The sequence below is a fragment of the Halichoerus grypus genome, chromosome 12, assembly GCF_964656455.1.
Source record: "Halichoerus grypus chromosome 12, mHalGry1.hap1.1, whole genome shotgun sequence".
In the NCBI taxonomy this organism is placed as follows: Eukaryota; Metazoa; Chordata; class Mammalia; order Carnivora; family Phocidae; genus Halichoerus; species Halichoerus grypus.
The window spans coordinates 70,832,588-70,850,395 of record NC_135723.1 but is presented as its reverse complement, the minus strand read 5'-3'; the positions used below and the strand labels follow the sequence as shown (position 1 = coordinate 70,850,395).

At 37.7% G+C, this 17,808-nt stretch overlaps 1 protein-coding gene and 1 long non-coding RNA gene across 2 annotated transcripts in view; one reads left to right on the top strand and one right to left on the bottom strand.

Moving 5' to 3' along the window:
• Positions 1 to 11,564: 11,564 nt before the first annotated feature.
• On the bottom strand, positions 11,565 to 13,299 carry LOC118519152 (uncharacterized). The gene is made up of 2 exons (XR_004909028.2): positions 13,054 to 13,299; positions 11,565 to 12,283 (listed from the first exon to the last, which is right to left on the bottom strand). It is a non-coding gene; the product is annotated as an uncharacterized LOC118519152 (long non-coding RNA).
• The window catches only part of SAMTOR (S-adenosylmethionine sensor upstream of mTORC1), a 93,995-nt gene continuing 88,876 nt past the window's right edge, over positions 12,690 to 17,808 (top strand). The window contains exon 1 of the mRNA XM_036066414.2: positions 12,690 to 12,959. Within this exon, the coding sequence (XP_035922307.1) occupies positions 12,800 to 12,959 (160 nt within the window). The 5' untranslated portion in view covers positions 12,690 to 12,799. The remainder of the gene's footprint in view (positions 12,960 to 17,808) is intronic.

Below are 17,808 nucleotides of genomic sequence, written 5' to 3'. Positions count from 1 at the left end.
AACAAAGAAATAATTTGTGATAAATATTATGAAGGAAATTATTATAATGTTGTGATAAAGAATTTTGGTCAGATGGAGGGCACTATTTCGTATTGAATGGTCATAAAATACCTCTTTAGGGAGAAAATATTTGTGTTAAGACTTTACTGATGAGAAGAAGGCAAGAATGCAAAGAGCATAAAAGGTTTCTAGCAGAGGAAATAACATGTTCAAAATACTCAAGGTTGGAAAAATTTGGCATGGTCAAGAGCCCAAAAGAATCCAATGGCTGGAGCATAAATAGAAAGTAGAACAAGTTGAAAGTGGAAAAAATAGGAATAATTCAGTAAGAAGTATTAAATTCACAGCCTGGTAGCCTATGGTAGAGAGTTTGGATTTTATTCTAAGTGCAATATGAATCTATTAAATGATTTTCATCAAAAAAATGGCATTATTATATATATATGCATAAAAATATATATGATTATTCCTTTTTCTAAATGTAAAATAGATTTCTCAGCCTGTTTACTTCTTCTTCATTTCCCAATATTAAAATATAGTGACCCCATAGCTCATAAGTATACTTTTTATAGGAGGGAGAGTGATTGGCCCAGTTCAGGTATCTGTTCCTGTTTCAATCAAATGTGCCTGGAGAGTGGGGAGTCATTTGGAATAAATATGGCTTCCGAAGGCTAGAAGCCAAAGCTGGTGTATTAAAGTAAGAATATGTAGTCTGTGACCTGCTGAATGAGGAGGCACAAACCACCCACACAGAGTTGGCTGGTAGCTTCCTCAGCATCCAAACTCCTACTTTGGGAAAGTGCAAAACCTGGGCTTGTTTTGATTGAAAGCAAAGTTTCAGTACACCCACACATAAGAAACATAAGAAGTAAAGTCACAAGATTTGTTTTTTACAAATTCCAGAAATGGGGGGGGGCTGCCATGATGGGGGGAAGGGCAGACCTCCATTCCAGGTCATGAGTGAGAAAGAGGTAGAGAGCAGGGTAGCAAACATCTATTACTTACAAGGTATTTGGGGTGGAGATCACTAACTTCTGGGGGGCTTTCCTCTAAATGGTACAACAGGAAAGCAAAGCAAGAACTTTCAGCAGAAATCCTAAACTCACATCCTATTTAAATGTCCAGACTCTGGGTGTGAGGAGGGTTGTCATTCTGTAAAATGCCAAGGCAGCCACTCAGAAAAAAAAAGTTGTTTTTCAGAAGTTTCAAAAACTCAGAAAACCAAAAATTTTTCTTATCACGGGGATCCACTTCTGTGGATCAGCATTCAAACTCATAAAAGATAATTTTTTTAGAAGTTAAGCAGGCAGCTCTCAAACCATGAAGACACAGGAAGATTTTTAAAAAAAACATTGAAGTAATATGATCAAACTGATCATTTAAAAAGTAACTCCAGCAGCAACATAAAGAATAGATAGGGAATAGAGACTATCAGATTCAGAGAGGTAAGTCCATTTAGGAAACCACTAAGAAAAATTGCAAGTAAAAAATAATAAGAACCTGGATTGGGACAGCAATAGCAGTCATGGAAAAGCATAGACAGATACCAGGCACACTTCAGAGGTTGAATGGACCAGACTTAAACACAGGGAGTGAGGAAAGGTGAAAAAGAAAAGATTATTCCAAGATTTCAATAGATTACAATAGAGTAAATAGGATTGCTGATAATGGAAAACAGGAAAAGAAACAAACAAAAAAGTTTTGAGGGGGAAATATCAAGCATGAGCAGTTACTGTAAATCCAAAGACAGATTGAAACCTCAAGAAACAGTTGAGAAATCGGTGTTTGAGAAGAATATAGGTAATAGGACTTTAGGATTGCAGGCAGTCATTTGGGAAGATGATGTGAGGTGATTCCCTTGGAAAACTCCAGCAGCTGAGTTGGAACAAGGAAAAAATATGAAGAGTGATCAGGGCCATATAGGAAGAATAAGAGATAAGCATGGCTTTGAAGTCAAGAAAGAGCTTTACAAGGAGGAAACAATCATCAATATCAAATTTTGTTAAGAGGAAAAGTAGGCTGAGAGGCGAAAAGAGGCTAGTGTACTTGACAATCATATCATTGCTGACCTTCTCAGAGCAATTTCAGCAGAGTGGAGTTGGAGGCCAGATTGTGGTGGATTGAGAAGCCACTGAGAGAAGAGGAAGTAGAAGCAGTACTTATGACCTGCTATTCCCAAAAGTTGTGTATAAACTCGTATACATATCAGTGTATAATGACTTATGCTATTAAAACTTATTTTATCACAGTGTTGGGTTGGACTAAAACAAAATTATTGACAAAGCTCCTGAATGAAGCATGGATTCCTGACTCTCAGATATCTAGAGATCACCTTATTTTTAGGTGAGATAATTCTGTGGCATGTTAGAGAGGTAGATCCAATGATATTGTATCTCATCTTTATTTTCATTGGTTTTCATGGCACTGTCTTTAATGATTTCTTCCACCATCATTCCTTTTTACTCCATCTCAGCTCTCAGATACATGACCTTTTTGCCAATCTCATTAATGCTTTGCTTATTTTCTCAAGTTTCCCATCTATTGGGATAATTGCTTCCTACACAAAACCCAGTCTCCTATTAACTGGCTCATTACCTTAAGTTAAAAGTTCAGAAACTTCTTCAAACTTAAATCACTGCAGTGTCCTGAAAAGAAAACTACTTTGAAGATGCTGATGTGTCTGTAAGTGGAGACATTTTTTGGATTTAAATTTGGATTTATTTAAATTAATGTTTCATAAATTCGACATATTCCATTTCAAGTTTCTGTTTGCACCTGTTTTCCTCTCTCATTGCAATGGTACATTTATTACTCTCCGAGTCACAACAGTGGCAAACATACAGAGCAGTAGAGTATGAAATGAGTTAATAGCTGTGTTGATAGAGCTAATGTAGTTCAGAAAAGGAATACTATTAAAGTTCCTCTAGTTCTCTCTCCAGTCGAAGATAATTAAGTTTATAAACATTTATACTCATTATTTCCATGCTAACTAGTTTTATCTTTGCATTTTCTAGACTTACCTCACTGATGCTGAACATCCTAAAAAGCCTTTACTTCTTTGGATCAATGAAAAAAGATCAAGAGATATGAAGCGAAAAAAAAAAAGATTTAAAAAATATAATAAAATAAATGATCTGAATTCATTATACCTAGAATAATTTAAATTCTTCTTTGGTAGTATAGGTAAACTCTTCTCGAATACACTTTTAAAAGCATCTATGTAAGTTCAAGATATGCATCACTTCAAATGGAATAATATCTTCTAAAAAAGAACTAAAATGCCCTAGTGTACACCTGCCTTCCCTATCAGCATTTAATTAGCACATACTAGATGGTGGGCGCTGGCACAGAGATACAGACCGTGGTTTGTGTCCTCAAGAACCATACCATGGGTTGAGGACATAGGACAGGCCATTCGTAGGCAAGTAAATGATAATATAAAATAGCACATTTTCAGTGAGAAATGAGTAGTGCAGATACTAAGAGCTATCGGGTTTCAAAAGGAAAGAGCTACCATATCAATATGGAATAATTAAAAAAGGTTTCATGAAGGAAGTGCTCCTTGTGCTGGATCGTGGAGGAAGTATAAGAGGTGGGTTAGCAAAAAGGCCTGGGGAAGAGAGTAGAGGTAGAGGAGACAATTTTGATGAACCAAAGGAGTGGTAGAACTGCTTAGATTTGTTAGGCGAGTCTGGCCACAAAAAGGCCAGAAGTGTCTTGCGCTCTGGGGGAAGTTAGTGAACTTTCACGCTGTAAGTGAACACTCCATGCTGTAAGAAGCCCAACCTAAGGAGCCCATGTGGAGAGGTGAGGTAGAGAGCTGAGGCTATTTGACTGAAATAGGAAGGCACCAACGTGCCAGCAATGTGAGTGAGACCATCTTGGAAGTGGTCTTCTAGGACTGGTTGAGTTACCCACCTGATACCATTACCGAGCCCTGCCTAAATTTCAGAAATTTGAGCAAATAAATGATTGATACTGTTTTAAATCACAAAATTTTGGTGTGAATAACTGCCTTTTTTCTTCAGCTGGGTTAAAAGTGTGACATAAGCAAAGTTTATCCGTGAGGACATCTTGCTTCACTATTATTTACATTCCCAACTTTGTCTTCTCTTCCACTTTACCATAAGTATTTATCCTTAAAATCCATGTCGTATAATGACTGGTTAACTTATTTTTTATAAAAAGTTCAAAGTGTCCCTTTTAATGTTATTAATCTTTTAACAAAGTAAGATAGGAATATCTTTAAGATGCAAGTGCTGAAAGAATGGGGAGTAGGGGTCGGTATGTAATAAAGAAGAAAGAAAAAAATGTGTAAAATCACCATATAGGAACCTATAACACCCCATTTAAGCTATATTCCTGCAAGTTACCTAGCTCACAATTTTTCCTTGCTTACTTTCTCTACTTAAAAGTACCATGTCACTTATTGTAGTGGGGTTTTTTTGTTTGTTTTTATTTTTAAGATTTTATTTTTAAGTAATCTTTACATTCAGCATGGGACTTGAACCTACAATACTGAGATCAAGAGTCGCATGTGCTACTGACTGAGCCAGCCAGGTGCTCCAGGTAGTTTCTTTCAATTGATAAAAGTTAATCACTATCTCATATGCCAGTTTATTATAGGCTAAGATCAACTTGGCAGATAACTATTTCTAAATAACTAACAAATGCCTTTCTCCATCTGATGCTTTTCCTCAAACATATAAAGTGAATCAGAGAATAAAACAAAAAATATATTTCTCTTCAACCAGTCTACCACTAGTTCTCTTTAACTGGTATGAAACCTCAATGGGAAATTTTCTTTAAAAAACATATTCTCCTACAATTAAGTAATATATTTTATTTTTTTAAAAGATTTTGTTTATTTATTTGACAGAGAGAGACACAGCGAGAGAGGGAACACAAGCAGGGGGAGTGGGAGAGGGAGAAGCAGGCTCCCCACAGAGCAGGGAGCCTGATGTGGGACTCAATCCCAGGACCCTGGGACCATGACCTGAGCCAAAGGCAGTCGCTTAACCGACTGAGCCACCTAGGCGCCCAAGTAACATATTTTAATCTAGCACAAAAATCTAAGTAATATTTGCAGTTCCTATAACTATCAACTATTTGGAGTTAGAACACATTAAGAATTTAAAACTTTGCTTATCATTTTCTGTTTCAGAGTCAAAGGCATTGGTAAGAGACTAATACTCAAAAATTATTTGTTATCTCTTTTATTTTTACATATCTTCTCAGTTAACAGAGAGTCCTTGTTATTTTCACACTAAGTTGATCACTTGGCTGATTTAGGTAGCAAAAGAGGTAACCAGTCTGTACCAAATTTCCACTTACTTTGTTTTATAAATAGTAAAAAAATAGAATTTGATCTGTGTCCTCTTACTAGTAACTGTCAACTTTATAAAAATATAAACAATGTCGGGGCACCTGGGTGGCTCAGTCTGTTAAGCGTCCTACTTCGGCTCAGGTTATGATCCCAGGGTCCTGGGTTCCAGCCCTGCATCGGGCTCCCTGCTCCATGGGGAGCCTGCTTCTCCCTCTCCCACTCTCCATGCTTGTGCTCGCTCTCTCTGTCAAATAAATAAAATAAAATCTTTAAAATATATATATATTTAATGTCTTTTTTTTTTCACTGAAGCCACAATACCTAGCAGAAGGTCTGGCATATAATAGATGCTAAATTTATTATTTTTAACAGCTTTATTGAGGTATAATAAATATATAATAAAATGTATACATATAAAGTGTACCATTTGATAAATTTAGACTCAAAAAACCATTACCAAAACCAAGATAAAAACATATCCGTTATACTCAAAAGTTTCCTCATGCCCCTTTTTAATCCCTCCTACCCACTTCTTCTTACCCCACCTCCATAACCTACTTATGTACATTTTGCCACTATAGACTAATTTGCATTTTCTAAAGTTTTATATAGGTAAGTACCATACAGTATATTATTGTTTTTTGTCTGACTTCTGACATTCAGCATTAATTATTTGAGATTAATTCATGTTGTCATATGAATCAACAGTTTATTTCTTATTATTGCTGACTACTATTCTATTGTATAGCTATGCCACAGTTTATCATTCCCATCTGTTGATAGACATTTGGGTTGTTTTCAGTTTGGGGCTGTTACAGATATAGCTACTGTAAACGTTTATATATATCCACACACACACACACACATATATAAAATGTATATATATATAGTTTCATTACTCTTGTGTAAATACTTAGGAGTGTGATGACTGAATCATATGGTAGGTGTATGTTTAACTTTTTGAGAGACTGCCAAACTGTTTTCCAAAATGGTTGTACCATTTAACATTTGCACCTCAACTGTATGAGAGTTCCCCTACCTCTGTGTTCCAGCCAGTACTTTGTATGGTCAGTCTTTTTAATTTAGACAGTCAAATAGGTGGGTATCTCATGTGCTTTTAATTTGTTTTTTCCTAATAACTAATTTCCTAATGACTAAAAACTTTTTCATGTGCTTTTTGCTATCTGTACATCATCTTTAGGGAAGTGTCTCATATCTTCTTCCCCTTTGTGAAGGAAGGAAGTTATTTGTTTTCTTATTATGCAGTTTTGAGAGTTCTTTGCACATTCTGGATATAAGCCCTTTATGAGACATATGATTTCGAATGTTTTCTCCCACTCAGTGGCTTGTCTTTTGATTCCCTTAGCAGTGTCTTTTGAAGAGGAGCCAATTTTAGTTTTTGTGAAGTCCAAGTTATTAATTTTTCCTATTGTGGGTTGTACTTTATGTCATCTCTAAAAGATATGTGCCTAACCCAAGGTCAAAAAGGTTTTCTTCCAGAACTTTTACAGTTTTAGGTTTTATATTTAGGTCTGTGTTCCATTTTGAGTTAATTTTCATATATGGCATGAGACTTGGGCTGAAGTTCTTTTTTTTTTGCATATAAATGTCCAATTGTTTCAGCATCATTTATTGAAAAGACTGTCCTTTCTCCGCTAAATGTCTTTGCAACTTTGTGAAAAAAATCAGTTGTCTATACAAGTGTGGGTCTATTCCTGAACGTCTCTCCTGTTCCATTGATCTACTTGTTTATCTTTACATTTTACATTGGGGCTCAGGACACTTAAACATATACTATACATATATAAATATAGACACTTATATGTAATTAGGACAAAAGTTCCACCAGACAATACTTACTTTCATTAAATGCAATAATACATGGTGGTATTTTCAATTCTATTTTAGTTTTTAAAACTGGGGAGCACACTACATTGATTTTATGGTCCACTATTGAGTATTGGCCTAAAATTTGGAAAACATGACCAATTTAAAAGATCCCTTTCACCCTCCAAACCACTATAATTCTGTGACTCACTTTAATTTTCAGAACACTTTGTGAGATGTACCTTGCCATATAGAGGTTACTCAGCTCCTTTTGAACACCATTTTTACATCCGGGAGATTTCCTCTGGCATGAATGCAGGCCCAGATAAGAGACTTAGACTCTGCTAACTATATTCTCTGGAGTGAACTGTCTATTCAGAAAAGTGCAAAACAAGAAGCAGAAGCTGCAGGGAATCTTTTGGTCTGTTAAGGGAGACCGTGGAGGTGTGGGTATTTTAGTATTACAGTGACTGAAGTTCCATCATTCAATGTCCAACATTTGCCCTGTATGCCAAGAAACAGAGCCAGTGGGGTTTGACCGGATAGAGGGCGCTGGGTCTGACTTAGGTGTTGATCCAAGCTGGGTAGTCTCCAAGTCTGCCACTTTGGTCTTTCTGGAGATTGGGGGCCACCTAATATCCTTTAATAATATTATGGTTTTGATTTTAATTTTTCTGATGATTAATGATGTTGAGCACCTTCTCATGTATCTGTTCCCCATTTGTATGTCTTTCAGGATAAACAAGTAAAATGTATTACTTAAAAAAATGTATTTCTTACTGTGTGTCATGGTAAAAAAGAATATTGAAAAACACAAGTCAAATCTAACCTCTTCATTTAACATATAAAGAAGGAAAAATAAAGCTTAGAGAAATCAAGTGATTAATGCCCTGGTGGTTAATGAAAAGCTGAAATCAGGATGCAGAAAATCTCTTAGTCCTATGCTCCATTATAAGAACATCATCTATCACCTGGAAGAATACTTCACATTTTCTATGTAGATATCTTCCTACGTTAGTCCTGTTGTGAAAATTAAATGAATTTCATTAATTAGTATATTAAAAAAATATTGTAAATTTTATCATTGCATTTGGAGTTAGGCACTAATTAATGGTTTTCACTTGCTCTAGTTAATACTGGTCTTAACACGATTCTGCATATTCTGGAAAGAGAGGTAAACTGTGCTATTTTAAAGATTTTTATGTTGGCAGATATGTTAAGAACTGCAAGGGAGACACTGGATAGTAGTTATAGACAAATTCTTTAAGAAAATAATTCTATTTTCAATAAATAGAAGGAATTTTAAAGTTGTAATCCACCATACTGAATGAAACATATCACTGAAAATATGTCTTTTCTTGCTAGTTCTCCACTATTATTTTAATTAATAGAGGTATTAATATTAAACTTACATTTATAAAATGTACAATGGTGTACCTCAATAGTATAAAAAGACTTGATGTCCCTTTTTATTATGGAAGATAGAGATATATTCCAAGCTGGCCAAATCTTTGGCTCATGGCTATTTAGAAATATAATTTTCAGAAATTCAGTTAAAATGAGGACTGGAAAAATAAAACCTAATTGTTTTTAAGACTTTGATAATAAAAAGGGTCAAAGAGGAATAAATGAAAACATAGTGGAGAATAAAAATAAATGATTAATGCTTTAGACCATCGAAAGAACTCCAATTCCTACCGTGTAGTCTTATCCCACCTACAGGAATACTCAATAAATAATGGAAAGTACACTTATGCAAAGTGTACCCAGAATCTTTCTATTCACTAACTCAGTGCCATCACCCAGATTTTGATATGGATTTTAAAATTTTACTTTTCATCACTAATATTTTCTGAACTCTCACTGAGAATAGAATGCACCTTATTTTTACATGTTGATCCTTATTGTCTATGGGAATTTGTTTCCCTTATAAAGAATATAACTGCAAACAAAGAAGACAGGTGTTTTTCTTGCCAAGGACATTTTTCCTATACTGAGTAGTTCTTTGACAGAGAAACTTACTATGACACACCAAATGTGCATGGGGAAGAGTGCAAGAGTTGGTCAGGTAAGGCAAAGAATGAGGATGAGAAATTTGGTTATCTGGGGTTTAGTGCAGTCATTAGAAAAAATGCCTCCTCCTCCCAGACTGGTTTATCCTGCTCAGTGAATACTGTTTTATTCCAACATCCCCTTTTCCACCAGCCGTTTAAAATAATAATGAGAGGGTGCCTAGGTGGCTCAGTCGGTAAAACATCTGCCTTTCGCTCAGGTCATGATCCTAGAATTCTGGGATCGAGCCCCGCATCGGGCTCCCTGCTCAGGGGGAGCCTGCTTCTCCCTCTCTCTCTCTGCTGCTACCCCCCGCTTTCACTCTCTATCTCTCCCTCTCTTAAATAAATAAATAAAATCTTAAAAAAATAAAATAAAATAATGGGAGAATTTTTAAAAAATAAGATATTTACAGTAAATGAAATCCTGTCATCACATGGGAGGCAAAGGTGTTGATATTTTCCTGCACATAGGATATGCTTGTTGACTATGGCACTGAACATACTTCCTGCAGAGAACCCCTCTTAGCAGCAACTGGGACAAATATTTTACTAAATGGAAAATCCTATTACTATTCTTCTGCTACCTTAACAGATAGAAAGCTTTTTCCAATATTTCTAATCACACAAGAGGAAGGTTATAAACTTCCTTTTAAACTGTGGTCTACGGCCAGTTGCCATAATCCTCCTAAGAAAAGTCAGTATTGGTTATATTGGCCTTTACCCTATTTGAATTCATGCAAATTCAGAATAAAATCCAGCTTTCCAATTCCCTTCTCAAGGAAGTATGAAACCAAAAACACATTTAAAAAATGAAGCTCTTTAATTTGCTTGAAAAAATGACAACTAGAGAGTCTTGAATAAGTTCTTTTTATTTGGTCTTATATTAATATTCAATGTTAATATTATACCAACTAGAATAGCTAGTTAAAAAACAGCAGAAAAGTCCCACATGTTTCTTAAAAACAAAGACCTTTAAAAAATCTCATTAATGGTTTTGTCAATTGTAATACTTATATTTGATAAGGGTGCAGTGAAATAGACATTCATATATACTGCTTCAGGTGACATAAACTGCCACCCTTTCAGACAAGGCATTTGACAATATATATTAAAAACTTTAACATGTTTTAGTTAAAAATATGACTCATGTTTTAGTTAAAATTTTGACCCTTTGATTAAAAGATTTGACTTTTAGAAATTTAGCCTAGTAAAATGTGTAATTAAATAGATAAACATTTGTGTACAAGGGTGTTCATCACAGCATTATTTGGAACACCAAAAAACTGGAAACACCATAAATATACTATAGTTGGGAATTGGTTACTAAAGTGAAAGGCTATTCATATAACAGATTACCTTATGTCCATCAAAAATATACCATTTGAAATAAAGATATAAATGCAAAGAAAAAAAATGTTAACAGTTGTTATCTCCAAGTGGTGGGTTTCCAGGTGACTTTTACTTTTTCCCTCAGCTTTCCTGAGATATAATTGACACCTAACATTGTGAGTATAAGGTGTACAACATCTTGACTTGATATTTTATAAAATGCAAAATGATTACCACTATCAAATTAGCTACCACCTCCATCCCATCACATATTTACCATTTCTTCTTTGTGATGAGAACACTTAAGATCTTCTCTCTCAGCAATTTTATTTTACTCCCATCTGTATTTTCCAAATTTCCTTCAGTAAACATCTTTACTTTTAAAAAGGACTTTAGGGGCGCCTGGGTGGCTCAGTCGGTTAAGCATCTGCCTTTGGCTCAGGTCATGATCCCAGGGTCCTGCTCAACGGGGAGCCTGCTTCTCCCTCTCCCTCTGTTCGTGTGCGTTCTCTCTCTCTCTTTCTCGATCACTCTGTCTCTCAAATAAATAAAATCTTTAAAAAGAAATAAAAAGGACTTTAAAATTCATTTGCAAGTAGTAGCAGGGAGAGTTTGTTTTTTTAGTACAATTCAGTACAAATGAAATTTAATGCCCTCTTTACAATGGTTGTAACTTCCAAATATTTGCACCTCTTTTCACCTCCCATACATATTAAAATATATATGGAAAGAGCCTGAACAACTGTGTCATTAAAGCTTCTCTTTCTTCTCTAATGAAAAGCTCCCAAATAAGACCACCATAGCCTCAATTTATTACACATGTGTGTGTAACTTCATTATAATTAGTTCTTTTGAAGTTTATCTGTATTTGATCTGCCTCTACACTGTGCAGGTAGGAATACATCTTCCATCTTTATATTCCACCAGTCTTCTCCCTTCATTTCCCCCCTCCTGTTCTTCCTATGTTCTAGAGAGTGTGTACGGTGCTTTGCTCTTTAGAGTCTTCATTATTGAGAAGGTGGCATATAAAAGTTACATAACGCAAGCTTTATTTATATTCGTAAAATCATTGGTTAAAAAGTTTTTGCAACACTTTACAAACAACATCACGTAACCAACAACTGCAGTTCGGGGGTACTCTACAACCTAACACAATCCTTTAAGAGCTCTCAGCCTTTTGTTGAGCAGCCTCAACACCACTTCAAGAACTAATACAGTCTACATCTCTCTGGGGAGCAGGGACGGATATCAACAACCACACTCCCCGGGAATTTCCAGAGAGAAGGGCGAGGAGGGGTGCAGGTGATGGTACAGGTTGCCAAACCCACTTAGGTACACTTCACATAGACTAACCCACCAAATTAAAGGACAGGTGGACACTCAAGCCAATTTTTAAAAGCACTCAGTTCTGACGCAAATTTAATCAGGGCACGCTCCCTGTGACACCCGGGCCACCACAAAAGTTCTTGAGGGCATGTGTTGAGGGTTCTCCATTTTTCCTTTTCTCTCCACTATCATCTTCTACTGCTTTTCTTGGCCTTCTCCGTTTCCCATTTCCTATGTCCTTCGCCCAGCTCTGGCACTGAAGGCATAACCACTGCCGGCCCGTGAATTAAGTCACCACTTGGTAGTCAGACCTCTCCTCGCGCCAATGAAAGCATCTCTGCTTGGGTCCCTTGAAATGTAAAATTCCTGTGCGTCGATTCATCTCAAAAGCGCTTCCCCGCGCTATGCAGCTAAAGAGAACCTATAAGTGACAAAGTACAGCAGGGGTTCAGGTAGAGGACTCAGGGGATGGAATGGCTGGAAGACGTGAACAGGATGGGCAGTAGAACCGAGCCCCAACGAAGCAAACTCAGACGCGCAAGCGCGCGGTTCACAGCGCCGGCGCACAGAATCTGGCGAGGGGCGGGGAACAGAAAGGAGCTTTTGGGCCCAGCGCTCCCAATGCCTCAGCTCCCCTTAGCCCGCAAGCCCCGCCTCCTCCAGCTGCTCGCGGTCCCAAACAACCGGGTGCGCCGCCGGCGCTCTCCGTCCATTGGCCCTTAGCCTTTTCCGTTTCCGCCCAGCCCTCCACAGTCCACCAATCAGCTTGAGCGTTTGGGTAAGGGGCCACCTCCGAGGCCGACGCTTCGGCTCCTCTGCCTCCCCCGGCTGCTGCCTCCGCTGCTGCCTCCTCCTTCCCCACCTCCTCCGTCAGGCAGGCGTCTGCGGGGGCCCGAGGGGCGGCGGCGGCAGCGGCGGCGGCAGCGGCGGCAGCGATATGGAGCCGGAGGCCGGCGGCCGAAGCAGTGCTCGCAGGCACGGGGCTGGGCCCCCGAGCACTCCGCCGCCTCGGGAGCAGGAGCGGAAGCTGGAGCAGGAGAAGCTCTCCGGGGTGGTGAAGAGCGTCCACCGGCGGCTCCGCAAGAAGTACCGGGAAGGTAAACAGCGAGCTTGAGCGAGGGGGGAGGGGAGGCCTCATCGCCCCCAGCCCCTTGTCACCTCTCCCCTCCCCCAAGGGGCCACCATTACAACCTGAAGGAGCTGCACGTCAGCCCCTGCCAGTGCCGCTTTCCCAGGCCCGGACGCCCCCTTCTTGGTCGAGTCCTCAGTCGGCGTCAGGCGCGCTCTCCCGCCCCCTTTTCTTCGAGGGCCCTTCAGGAGAGTTCCAGGGCTGTGGAGGAACTGAGTCCCCACCCCTTCCAATCCCCTGTCCCCAGTCGGGGTGCTGAGATTGTTGTCACTACACACACAAACAAACGCACCCTCCCAGAAGAGGCGGCGGTCGCTTGTCGCGAGAGACGTGAAGGTAAAACACGAAGGCAGGTAAAAGCCATTTGTGAAAGACAGATTGAAAGAAGCCTGAGTTGCCACTCTCTCCCTTGCGCTTGACCAGGCTGTTTGATTTGCTGCCCCGACAGACCCCTTGCCTGTGGATTTAGCCAGGCAGTGCTGGAGCTTCCTCGCATTGGTTTCCAGGGCTGCGAAGTCAGCAGGCCTTCTAGCTGACTGGACTTCACCTTGTTAAAGGGGGGAGGGGCGCCATCCATACCCCCCACCCGCCATTCTTCAAAACCTTGATCTTACTGTTTATTTCGGTGGGGAAGGAAAAGATCTGGGGCAGGTTCTCAAAATACTGTTTAGCTTTGAATAGTCTGTGTAACCACCAAGCCTCCTAAGGACACAGATGCCAGTGAAGCTGGCCATCGCTGGGAACCTGTCCTATGGAGGATCTTAAGCAAAGGAAGAAGCCTTTAGTAGCTTTTGCTTCGCCTGAGGAGCGTTTATAGTTGGGGTCTACAGTTATCCTTGGTGTTTTTAAATATAGGCTTTTTTACAGAGCTATTTTATAGGTCACCTGACATTGAAAATTCCCAGTTTTTTCACACACTCAGGAGAAATTTCTTGAGTATCAAAATGAGGGATAACCTTCTACTTGTTCTCACTTTAGCTTAATTGCAAACTGAAAAGTCGGCAGTCTTCTAGTGTTAGTCTTATAGTGAGTTAAATTTAGGATTAGAAGCAAAATTTGTTACAGTGACATGTAATATCATGTTACTTTTGATTTACAAACACTTTTCAGTTACTGTAGAAGATTAAAAAGAAGTATCTTTTGTTCCTTTGAATGTAGTTGATGTGTTTCATTTTTCAAACTTTAAATTCAAAGTTTTCCTCCTTTGGCAACTCAAGCCTAGCTTTTTAAATAGCTGTTTAAATAGTCATCCTCAAAGATGGCCTATAGTTACTGTTTAATAGGTAACAATAGAAAGAGACTTATCAGGCATAGTTAAGATGTTGACATTTGTTTTTTAAAAGAACGCTTTAACCCCCAACCCACAATTTATTCAATAAAATGAGTAGTTGTTATGGCAACCATTGCATCATTCTTGATATTCAGAGAATGCACTTACATAATGGCATTCACTGTAGATTGGAGAAATCCACTGGAGAAATGAAGAAATAAATGGACACAATTTCCTTTAATTTATCATGCTATTTTGTAAAACTCTAAGCAAGTACATCTTTTTAAAGAAAAAGCTGACTAGCATATAATGGTTTCCATTTTTACCTTTTTATAATAATATTATTAATTTATTCATAAATGAAGAGGTTCCACTTAAATCAACACACTACTAATGTGTCATCATGTCTTCAAGTGCTGTTTTTACTTGATTAGTTCTCACATGTTGAAACATGTCTTTCAACTTGAATATTAACCAAGGGAACCTTTGTTTATAATGAGAATTGGTAGTTGGAAGTTACTAGAGCTAGAATAGATACATGTGGTTCATAAATGAATGATCTAGTGTGCTTCTGGGCAGGTAAAGTCCTGGCAGTCTGTAAACATTTGAGTGAGACTGTTCATTAGGCATTTTAATGCCCTGAATTCCATCAATGATCTAGATTTCTCTAGGCTTTATTTCAGTGATACACAAAGCCCCATCAGTGAACTAGCAAAGTAAAAGATCCTAAAGAGCATGCCCTTCCTACTTTTATTTCTGACTTGTAGGTCAAATCTTAATTGTGATTGGGCAGAAATCTGTGAAAAGGTGAGAAGGCCATCTGTGGAAAAGTCTAATTATGCACATAATCCGAAGAAAATAATTTTTAGTGTTTTCCTCTGAGGTTTTAGTATTGTTATAATACTGGTGGTCCACAGTCTGCAAACATAGAAGTTCATTTGCAAGTCACCTGCGGTCATAAAATAATGATGTAAATGGAGCTTAGGTGCTAGGTCAGGTTATACAGGCCTATTTAAACAGTACCTGTAAGACCATCAATGATATAAACTACACACCTTTTATAACAGTATTCCTATCAGAAAATGCAGTGAAAATTCCAGCTTAGAATATTGGAATGTTAGACTAGAAGGAGCCTTAGCATTTATCATTGATTCCCAAATATGACTGATCAGTAGACTCATCTGGGTGCCATTTAGAAAATTCCTGTCTCTACCTTAGGTATATAGTTTCAGAATCCTTGTCACTGGGGCCTGGAAATTTGTCAGCCAGTTTTTGAAATGGGGATTTAAACTAGTTCGTTCCTTTTACACGTGAGTGTGCCACATCCCCAAAATGCTGAAACAACTTGCTTAAAGTTTGGATAGTTCATCATTAGCACTGTACATATTTTATGGGCATAATGGTTTTTCTTCCCAATTGCACACCTAATGGTGACTCCACATGTTGGTGGAATAGGAGGGAAAATGGGAAGCAGAAGTTTGTGTTGGGTATAAAGATGTAAATTGATGAGAATGGGGTAATCCATGGGATAGGTATGATTAGTTGAGTTGGGACTATATGAGGTACGGGTTTTTGTGTGAGAAATGGCAGGAAAGGAAATAAATTAGGGTAGAATGAAGAATGTTCACTGGATAATAAGGACAGGAGTGAGCACTGGATAATGAGTATAGAGTTAGATAATGTAGTTTTCCCTTCCCTTATATCTGGTACTGAAATTGAAAATGAAGCAGGAATAACAATGAAAATAAGATTTTCCTGCTGTGGTAGAAAAAGATTTCTCTCCATCCTTCCCAGTCCATTTGTCCAACTGATGCTTGTTGATGGGGATGAGCAGGTTTGGGGTTGGGAGGGGTAGTGGATAGAATGGTAAAGACGAGCAGGTGGATTTAGTGCACTCCTTCTTTTACCACTTTTTTCCCTCTCTACTCTATTTACTACCTGTTCTCTGTCACCACTTAAAGATCCTTTGCCAATTTGTATAAAGTGAGAATTGGAGATAATGGTCAGTGTTGTAGGCAGTGCTGATTTATCTTAAGTAGTTACCAAGAGGAAATGGCAGAGAAATGTCTAGCAGTGGTGAGAAGAGGTGTTTGTAGTGTCAGCCATTTATAGCTAAGGGACAGTCTTTTAGATTGAGTTTATATAAATGGAAATATGCTTGCAGATACAGGTGTTTTCTGTCTTTGCTGTACAGAATTTTAAAAATAACACCACAAAAAGCTGTCTACAACTCATGATACATTTAAAATGTTTCTGGCCTCCCATCCTGGTTAGTACTTGGATGGGAGGCCAGAAACATTTTAAATGTATCATGAGTTGTAGACAGCTTTTTAATGAGAAACAGCTAGTTTTGCTTTCCAAACAGGGACTTCATTGTTTAATCCGATCTGCCTGATGAGTACATATCTAATTGAAAACTGAAGTAGAGCCATGTGTATTTTAAGTGTCTTTGTATGTTTTTTTCCATAATCCTAGTCACATAATCCTGTTCTTATAATGATTATTATTATGCTTGGCATCTCTTTTCCCAGACTTAAAGTTTTCAATGATGTAAAAATTCTGAGAAAATGTAAAGGCTACAGTTGTTAGAAATAAAAGTGTGATTTCCATTCCATTTAGTTTTGATTTTTTAACCCATCTGTGGATGTCTTTAGTAAATTTCATCAATTTATTCACTGAATTTATTCTCTATGCCAAAACAAATTAAAACAGTTCATCACATAAACCCATGCAGCTTATAAATCAATCAGAGAAAAGTAAAAATGCATAATAACCTGTTATAAGTGATATTCTCAAGGTCATGGGATTATGGGTGATCTTTATTGTAGTTTCCTATATTAAAATCAATGTTAGTAATAGCAATGATGATATTATAAAAGCAGTTAAGACAGATGACTGATACTGAAGCACAAAAGGAGAACACAGGCTGTGTTGGTTCTGTAGACTAATTATGTTTCAAAGATAAAGAGTTGTGAGCAGCATATTAAGAAGCAACTACTAAATAGTCTAGTTGAGATGTTTAATTCTTATTGATTATTCAAATTCTTCATAGTTTGAGACAAAGGGTGAGCTAGAATAACAGTTTTGGATAGGCTGAAAAATACGTTTGTGATTGTTATTCTTTTGCAAACACCTCAAACAAGAGAATTGGCAGGGAGGGAAAATGTTGAATTAGAAATAATTTTAAACTAACACCAAAAGGTCTAAAAATGAAAGAATGAATGTAATGTTCGTGTTTTTCCTGAAACAAAGTTTTGAAATTGTTTTTAAAATTAGGATAACAGACTTTTTAATTGAAATTTCCTAACTTTTTTTTTCCTTCTATGGCCTTCAACACTACTTCAAAGTACTAACCAACTCCATGACCCCAAGAAACTTAGAACAGGTTTTCTTTTTTTTACGTTTTTTAAAGTGAGGTTTTATTCTGTTTTCTTTACTTTTTTTTTTTTTAGTCACGCTCATTCTGATACAGAATCAGAAAGTGTTGCTTTGTGATAGCATCTTTATTTAGTCAGCAGAATAAGTAAGGTGAAGACTGTCCACAGAA